At 44.1% G+C, this 9,655-nt stretch overlaps 1 protein-coding gene across 2 annotated transcripts in view; it reads right to left on the bottom strand.

Moving 5' to 3' along the window:
- Window positions 1-354: 354 nt before the first annotated feature.
- DYNC1I1 (dynein cytoplasmic 1 intermediate chain 1) overlaps window positions 355-9,655 on the bottom strand; it is a 258,886-nt gene continuing 249,585 nt past the window's right edge. For both annotated transcript variants that reach the window (XM_018560772.1, XM_018560771.1), the window contains one exon: window positions 355-780. In XM_018560772.1, the coding sequence (XP_018416274.1) occupies window positions 673-780 (108 nt within the window). In that variant the 3' untranslated portion in view covers window positions 355-672. The remainder of the gene's footprint in view (window positions 781-9,655) is intronic.

Genomic DNA, 9,655 nt, shown 5'->3' on the forward strand with positions numbered 1-9,655 from the left:
TAACCAAACTTTGGCCCTCCATCTGTGGCGAAACTAGGAATTCATTTAGGCATTGCAAGACTCTAACATCAACCGACATGACTCCCAGAGGCTGAAGCATTATGCAATTTGTAGTTTCATCACAGATGGAGAGCTGAAGTTTGGCTACCTCAGCCTAATAATATCAATCCCATATACATTCTGAGCTGTCAACATTTTTTAATTAAAAATAAATATACACCTAGATTTTGTGGAAGCAATCCCCTCCAATTTTCAAGCCATTCCCCCTAGGCCTGTATAGGGAAGGACAATGGGGGACACCATGTCGGTGGTCTACTGAAACCCTCTGAGGTCACCTAGTTTTGCCCAAAGCTCCGTCTAGTGAGCAGAGCGATCCACTGCGATACTTTCATCCGCGAGTTAGTGGCATGCTGACTCAGATTGTAAATTGTTTAATTAAAATACTGGCACCCAGTGATGTATTTGTAGGCCAGGGGAACATCAGCAGACAGGAGCTTAGTGTCTGCACATTGTACAGAGGAGACGGGAGAGCCCAGCCAGTTCGTCTACTGTTCAAACAAAAGCTGCAAATGAAAGACCGTCATTTTGGAAAATTACAGTGAACAAAAATGAGACACTGGAACATTCGGCTACAGGTAAATACTGTGCTTGCAGATGGCGTGTGTTGGGTGTTCAGTTGGACAGCTCCACAGCCTCTTCCTCTCCATCTCCCCTGTTGGCACGGATCTCCACCAGTGTGCGGGCAAGGCGGCTCCATTCGTCACTGTGCGGAATGGCAAACTGCAGGAAAAAAGAGGAACGCGTTAACCCACCTCCTCAACTACATCTGTAAAACAAGCTCTAACTGGTCCCTCTTGTGAGTCTTGTTCACATGTTACAAAAGTGCCAGTTTTTAAGAAAAAAAATGTAGATAAACCACTCCCAGAAGGCTCTGAAAGTTTGCTCCTTGATTGCAGCATGTTTTCCCCTTTTGTCCCCAGAAAACTGAAGTTGCAAACAATGACAAGATAGTGGGAATCACTAATGGCTGCACAAGACTGATGCATGTCAAAGTGCATTTGGTTTAGTTTTGGATAAAATCGGAAGTGATAAGAACCTCTGTTCCGGTCCCTGTTTGTAATATACGAGACAACAACAGTTCTTGTCCTGAAGACCCAACAGGAAGTAAGAGTAAAAATATATAGGGGAAACCCCCCTTCGTAGACAGCTGTCACCATCACAGGTGTCCTCATTGGGAAGAGTTACCCTCACCTCCTGTACCAGTGGCAAACAAATCTGGATTATCCCTTAAGTTTGATTGTGGTCAGCAAGACACACAGAGGGGTGAATCTCCTCAGCGGGTACAATAAAAACAGGTTCTAACCCCTTTCTAAACTCTACTTTATATTTGGAAATAGATAAACCCAAATGCCAATTTCCACTGACATTTGTCTTTAGTTTTAATTCCTTTACTTGAACTTTATTTCTTTCTTTAACCCCAAATTCATTCCTACTAGGGCAGCCAATATGTCATGCATTTACTAACATGTATTGAACATTTCTAACTTGATTTCAGGAAACAATAACTCGTTAAGGTGAATTTATCAAAACTGGAGCAGTCAGAAAGAAGCTGATTGGTTGCCATAGGCAACCGCTCCAGATTTTGTCTGCTCCAGTGGGTTTAGTCCTTAGTCACTAATTTAGCGTTTCTCAACCTTTAAAAGTATGCAAAATTTTGAGGCACCCCAATGTAAAATGTCAGATTTTAAGCGGCCCCCATGCTAAAACACGAAAAAGTGAGTCTCCCCCTCCACACCTAAGTGCCCCATAAAAATCAAGATTTCCCTTACCCCTTCACATCAGGAGCACCTCATTCAAATCAGAACAACTTTCATATCCGAGTCCCCCTCCCCCTTTCACATCAGGGTCCCCCATTTACATCAGGAGCCCCCTTCACATCAGTCTTCATTTCCCCCTTCACTATCCCAGTCCAACTACCTCCTGAGGAGGCCAAGGGACTCACCAGAGTGCCATGGCACCCTAGGCTACGGCAAGGCTGGTCTAATTCATGTTCCTTGTATTTATAACACTTATGTATGTGGTGTCCACACTATCGGCACCATTGCAGCACATTGGCTTTTTAACATTGGGGTCACGAGGTTACTGCCCACCAGAGACACTCTCTACATGAAGGTTCTGTGTTCCCCTCTGTGTATCTGTGGTCTTTATCACAAACACAAATCCATTTGTAAAGTAAGTAAACAATACTAGTAGTCCATCCAAATGAAGCTGGCCATACACTGGTAGATGTTTATATCAGGGGTAGCCAAACTGCAGCCCTCCAGCTGTGGGGAATCCGATTTCATATTACTATAGACAGTATACTACCTGCTCCCCCCCCAAAAAAAAAGTCACACTCTAATATGTCATTGGAGCGCCTTTAGCTTTGATTACAGCACGCATTCGCCGTGGCATTGTTCGATAAGCTTATACAATGTCACAACATTTATTTCCATCCAGAGTTGCATTTATTTTTCACCAAGATCCTGTAGTGATGATGGGAGAGTCGGACCTCTGCGTAAAGTCTTCTCCAGCAGCTCACAAAGATTCTCAATGGGGTGAAGGTCTGGACTCTGTGGTGGCCAATCCATGTGTGACAATGATGTCTCATGCTCCCTGAACCACTCCTTCACAATCTGAGCCCGATGATTCCTGGCATTGTGCCATCAGGGAAGTAGAACATCCATTGATGGAAAAACCTGGTCATTCAGTATATTCACAAGGTGCAGCTGACCTAATTTTTTGGGGAGATAACATTGCTGAACCTAGACCTGGCCAACTGAAGCAACCCAGATCATAACATTGCCCGAAATCCAGTAGGTGACTTTTTTTTTTTGGCCAGGCTGTATCAATCAATGAAAAACAAATTCCTATTAGTTGCTCTGGGTTCCTGCACATTGCCGTTTGCCTGAACACTTCCAAGTTTAATGTGTCCGATTAACAGCAACAGATAATGTTTTGCAGGCCATAAATCCGATTTTACAGACTAAGCTCCCAATATTTCTGTAAACCAGAACCCAACGTCAGCGTTTCCCCTCGGTTAACCCCTAACATCCTAGAAGCTTTCTCCCATACCGAATAGCCGGGATTGTAGTTACGATCCTCACAGTTAAATCCCCTGTAATTCCAGAATTAATCCTCTTTTTACAGCTTGTTATGTAATAAAACATTTCCCGTTTCATTCTAGAACGTCGTAAAGCCGGACCGACCTTGTAAAGCAAAGCTCCAAAGCAAGTGACGGGAAAGTGTTCTGATGTTGCTTTATTAATGATGTTTACTGTCTGAATCTCCTGTTTTATGTTAACACTTGGTGGTGATAATAGTTAAGAGCTCAATCAAGGCTTGTAAGTTTATATAATGTGTGCTAACACCGTTCTGTTATGGGGATTCCGCTAATTGCACTTGACGGCACTTTCCAAGACCCAAAAAAAGCCTTTTGTGGTGTTCTGCTGACTCTAAAAGGTGCCAACAGGTATGATGAAAGATCATTCTCATTAGATGATGGTGCATGTTTATTACGAGGAAGGAGGGCTATAACCCAGTGCCGGCCTATCTCAGGGAAAACAGTTATTATGGGATAGGAAACATCCAATCAGCTCCTTTGGCAGGGTAAGTCTGTGGCAGCTGGGAAGAGTCTATGGACCTACTAGTATTCTCTGATCCAACCTGAAGAGACATGCTTTACAGACACACAAACATGAGAACTTGGCTTGGTTGAACGTATTGTTTTCTATAGCGGTGGAGGGGAGGAGAAGAATTTAGCCGGCATTGGATGCTTGATACTTATCACAGCAGGCAACAATAGAGACTATGGAATATAGGATCATAGATATCATAGCCTGAGTAGGGGTTGTGCTGGATCTCTGCAAAGAGACCACTGCTTCCACACAGAGTCCTTCTCTGCTGGCTGAGGACAAGCTTTTCTTACTCAGGCTGTGGCTGCTTTCTAAAAGAAACCCAACTATAAGACTTAGCAAATCCTTTGATTTGATGCACCGGTACAAATCTTTTAAGTGTCAAGATGCCCAAAAAACACCAATCTGACTAATAAGGCACAGACACCCTCTTCTGTAAAAAAAAAAAAAATGTAAGCCAGTTGCCATTGCCACATGGGTCAACCAAACTTATCAATAACTGTACTGAGGGAAGCCCTACCTAAACAACGCAGGGAACAGTCAGGTATACCATGCAGTCTTGGAACTTCAACTGTGGGGAAACTACAAATGCCATCATGCCTTTGGTACTCATGCCTGTGGCTGTCAGAGTCTTGCAATGCTTCATGGGATTTTTAGTTTCATCACAGCAGAAGTGCCAAGGTTGCTTACCACCGAGGTTTCACCCACAGCTGGGTGCGTGTATTAAACAGTGGCTGAAAATACAAATATTTTTGGGAAAAAAAACAGTTGGCATATTTATTCCAACCGAGTTCTGCTTTAAAGTGGAACTTTTTGTTTAATGACAAACATTGATCATGGCCATGACATTATGAACACTGAGAGGTGAAGTGAATAACATTGATTATCCGGTTACAATGACACCTGGAAGTGGGGGGGGGGGGGATATATTAGGCAGGAAGTGAACATTTTATCCCTGAAGCTGATGTGTTGGTAGCAGAAAAAATGGGCAAGTGTAAGGATCTGAGTGACTCTGACAAGGACCAAATTGTGATGGGTATACAACTGGCTCAGAGCAACTCTAAAACTGCAGCTCTTGTGGGATGTTTCTGGTCAGCTGTGGTCAGGACCGACCAAAAGTGGTCCAAAGAAGGAAAACCAGTGAACTAGCAACAGGGTAATAGACAGCCAAGGCTCACTGATGCACATGGGGAGCGAGGGCTGGCCTGTGTAGTCCGATGAAATAGAAGCGCTACTGTAGCTCAAATTGTTGAAAAACATTATGTTGGTTCCGGTAGAAAGGTGTCTGAAATCAAAGTGCATCTCAGTTTATTGTGTATGGGTCTGCTTAACCACAGACCAGTCAAGGTACCCATGCTGACCCGTGTCCACCGCCTAAAGCGCCTACAATGGACATGTGAGCATCAGAACTGGACAAAAGACCAATGAAAGAAGAAGGCCTGGTCTAATCAATCATATTTTCCTGTACATCATGTGTATACTTTGGGCAATGTTCTGTTGGGAAGCCTTGGGTCATGCCATTCATCTGGATGTGACTTTGACATGTACCACCTATCTAAACATTGTTGCTGACCAAGTACACCTCTTCATTGAAATGGTATTCCCTGATGGCAGTGGTCTCGTTTATCAGGATAATGAACCCTGCCACACTGCAAAAATGGTTCAAGAACAATTTGAGGAACACAACAATGAGTTTGAGGTGTTGACTTGGCCACCAGATTCTCCAGATCTCAATCCTTTCCAGCATCTGTGGGATGTGTTGGAAAAACAAGTCCGATCCATGGAGGCCGCACCTCACAACTTACAGGACGTAAAGGATCTGCTACTAACAGCTTGGTGCCGGATACCACAGCATGGCTTCAGAGGTCTACTGGAGGTCCATGCCTTGACGGGTAAGCGCTGTCATGGCGGCAAAAGGTGGACCTATTTAATATCAGGTGGGTGGTCATAATGTTATGGCTGACTGATGTATATGATATAGTCTGTCATTAAAGTTAACACAGCAGTCTGTTTTTCGGAGTCCCCCCATAACATAAGTTTTATCATTTGGTGAGCCGGGCAGTAACTCTATTATTTTTCAACTGCAGATAGAGTGTGGGACAAACCATTTAACGCTGACAGGGGTGCTTACAATGATCAGATTTTATTCATTTATGTAAAACCTTTATCTCAAAAGGAAATAAAAACTGTTACTGCTTAAAAAGGGATATCCAGAGTTTGGATTTAATTGAAATCTGCTAGTCCATCTAACACTACCCTCTCCACAGAGTGACAATGCTGCTCCACAAAGGTGGCTGATCCTCCTCCAAAGATACAGTGAAGGAAAGAAGGTAGTCACCCTAAGACCGGAAATGTGTTACTGTCCGCATCACCAGAAAACGAATGCAGCCACCACATCTAAGGACAGGTAAGCTACCTGTTTATTTTAGGGTTTATATATGCTTTAAATGAGGACACAACTTGCCATCATCCACATATGCATTTTGTCCTACCATCTATACAAAGCCAGAGATGCCAATGCGATGTCCCCTCCTCTCCGCCATGATCAAATTGCCATTTCAATGACTCTGTAGCATGCTGAGATCATCAATGCAATTCACGCATCATTAAATGTCCATGAGCTTTACAGAGCCTGCCTAACGCACTTCAGTGTGCAGCCAAGATATATTATCCCTGGCCAGAATGCCGGCACTGAGTCACCCCCTTTCCTTATGATGTCATAATATGAGCGCACGTTTCGCTTGGTGACACGGTGTTGCTCTACAGCTGGCCTGGGAGTCTGGAGAGCATCAGAAGAGCTCAGGAAGGGACGTTACACAGGGAACGCACGCCGGCGAAAGAGTGAAAATAAGAAGATTGACTGTGTAAAGCCAGGCAATGGAAGAGACCGGACAGATATTTATAGAGCAGGGAGTGGCAGATATCACCCATGCCAGTAATTGCAGGCTTTACCCTCTATAATTATGAAACATTTTTGGCACGCAGAGTTCACCATCTCGCATGGATCCAGTTTACTCTGTCGTCTTGGCGACCGCTCGTTGACTTGGACTGATGGCTTCTGCCTGCAAATGTCAGAATGACGACAGGTTATCTGATGTGCGTTAATGGAAAAGCCCAAATGGAAATGTATGGGCAACTTCCATCCGCCGGGCCACATCTGAACACGGACGTGATGACAGCGTTTACAAATACAATCGCCAAATGTCACAGCCGCCACTCGGCCAGTAATGAAAAAGCAACATAATAATTTCATATGAAATTTAAAAATATATCATTTATATCTACAAGCAGGCTAACGTAAGTCCACCTGGTAAGACCGATGTCAGAGACCCGAGGTGAAGGTAGCTACAAAATGAGAGCTCACAGAACATGTTTCCACGGCAACCAGAACAGCAAGTGGTGGTTGTATCTTTGGTGCATTGTGCGAGGCGCCTGAATTCTATGTGAATGGCTTTAAAGGATTGTTTGTCTTTTTTTATAGCTTCTATAAATATCTGCTGATCCCTTTTTATGGCTCCCCGCTAAGCTGGGCTGTTCCAGTCTGACCACTTTTTTTGGACTGTTACTGGTTGCCAGAATAATATGGCCATTGGCAGAATGGTAACCTGTTTTTGGTTACCTGTCATGCAGAGTGAACCTCTGGGAAGAATCCGTGCATAACAGCGCCCTTAGCAGGAGTGTCTCTTTGAGTTTAGCGCTGTTGGGCTGTAGTCACCCTCAGCCTGAATAGATAGTCCTGCTTTCATTGGGTTGTCCCTAAGCTCAGTGAAGAAAATAGTGTTGGAAAATCCAATAACCTTTATGTTATGAATATTTATATCTTCCTGGCCGACCAGTAGGAGGTTTATTGCCAGAGGTGCATGATGGCAAAGGATACAAATATTTGGGAACCCTCTTGCCTCACAGTCTTTGCCAGGGGAGGAAGTATGTAAATCTGTTCTCTGCGGCCTGGGGAGGACACAGGCCGCAGAGAAGATAGGCCCAGGGCTGGGGTCTGGAGCTTGCACTGCCTGGCCAGAGATTTGGATAGGAGCACCAATGATGAACTTCAGATGCAGGACGGATGTCAAGAGAAGCTAAATACAAGCTTGGACCTGCCGGCTCATCCAGGGGATGAACATGCAAACACCTTACGAATACTGTCCTGGCCAAGATTCCAACTAGGGACCCAAGTGCTACAAGACAGAAGTGCTGACCGCTGAGCCACAATAACTGAGGACGATGAGAAGGAAAAAAGGAAAAGACAGCACTCCTATGCATTATACACAGCCTGGCCAAAAAAAGTCACCACCTGGATTTAGGGCAGTGTTATGATCTGGGAGTTGCTTCAGTTGGCCAGGTCTAGGTTCAGCAACATTATGTCCCTAAAAAATTAGGTCAGCCACCTACCTGAATATACTGAATGATCAGGTTTTTCCATCAAAGGAATTTTTCTTCCCTGATGGCACATTGGACATTTTCCAAGATGACAATTACAGGATTCATCGGGCTCACATTGTGATGAGTGGTTCAGGGAGCATGAGACATCATTGTCACACATGGATTGGCCACCACAGAGTCCAGACCTTAACCCCATTGAGAATCTTTGGGATGTGCTGGAGAAGACTTTACACAGCGCTCCGACTCTCCCATCATCACTACAGGATCTTGGTGAAAAATTAATGTAACTCTGGATGGAAATAAATGTTGTGACATTGCATAAGGTTATTGAAACGATGCCACGGAGAATGTGTGAATGCGTCAAAGCTAAAGGCGCTCCAAATGAGATATTAGAGTGTGATTTTTTTTTGGGGGGGGACAGGTAGTATACTGTCTATTAGGGATGTCCCGATACCGATGCTAGCTTCGGTTTCGGGCCCGATGCAGAGCATTTTCACAAGTACTTGTACTTGTGAAAATGCCCTGGTACCTAACGCCGATGCTTGCGCATCAGTGTTGATTTCGTATTGCCCGACGCCCGGGACATACAGTTCCTGGCAAACGAGAGCAGGGGGCGTGGAGCTGTGACGGCGGGAGGAGTGGAGCGGTGACGGCGGGAGGCGTGGAGCGGTGACGGCGGGAGGCGTGGACTCTAAAAGTCTTTAATTAAAGTTCTTCATAATCATAAACAAATTGGCCTAAAATCATTAAGTTTATTGTTTTTTTTAAAATGTCACCTGTCCCTTGAAGAAAAAGTATCGGTAATTGGTATCGGCAAGCACATGAGGGGAAGTACTTGTACTTGGTCTTAAAAAAGGGGTATTGTGACATCCCTACTGTCTATAGTAATATGAAATCGGATTGGTTACTTTGAGTCACTGTACCTTACATGAAGTGATTGCTCTTTGCATTTCCGTATTGATTGTCTAATTGATTTACAGTCATGATTATGTACAGGTGTAGAAATGGAAGAGAGCCCTCCGCACACCTTACAGCAGTCCCGGCCAATTTAGGATGATGGTGCTCGAAGTGACCAAATCACGGTTGGCACCGTGCAAACACAAAGCAAAAAGGTAAAAAGTCACCAGCAGTCGATTTTTTGAAAGTAAATACAGGTGAAACTCGAATAATTAGAATATCGTGCAAAAGTAAATGATTATGTACAGCACATTTCCACTGATCAGAGAATTTGATCCCACTCATTCATGACTACGTCTCTTACTTGCAACTAAATATTAGAGTGTGCGACTTCTTTGTGGCCAGGCAGTGTATCTGGGGTTAATGGTGACATGTGCAGATTGTACATTAGAGATTGTTACTAAGGGGAAAAGGTTCTTCACATATGTCATTATCACCGTGCTGGGCTTCCAATGTAATCATTTTTACCAGATAGACTTTGACTTGGAAAAGAGCAATTTATCAGAATCTGGAGCAGCTGTACATGGCAACCAATCAGATTGTCTCTTCAGTTTGTTCAGTTAAGATTTGAAAATGAGACAGAGAAACTGATTGGTTGCCATGTACAGCTGCTCCAGATTTGATAAATCCCCCCCCCCCCCCCC

This window comes from Nanorana parkeri, unplaced genomic scaffold (genome assembly GCF_000935625.1).
Source record: "Nanorana parkeri isolate BGI_ZX_2015 unplaced genomic scaffold, ASM93562v1 scaffold477, whole genome shotgun sequence".
Lineage (NCBI taxonomy): Eukaryota > Metazoa > Chordata > Amphibia > Anura > Dicroglossidae > Nanorana > Nanorana parkeri.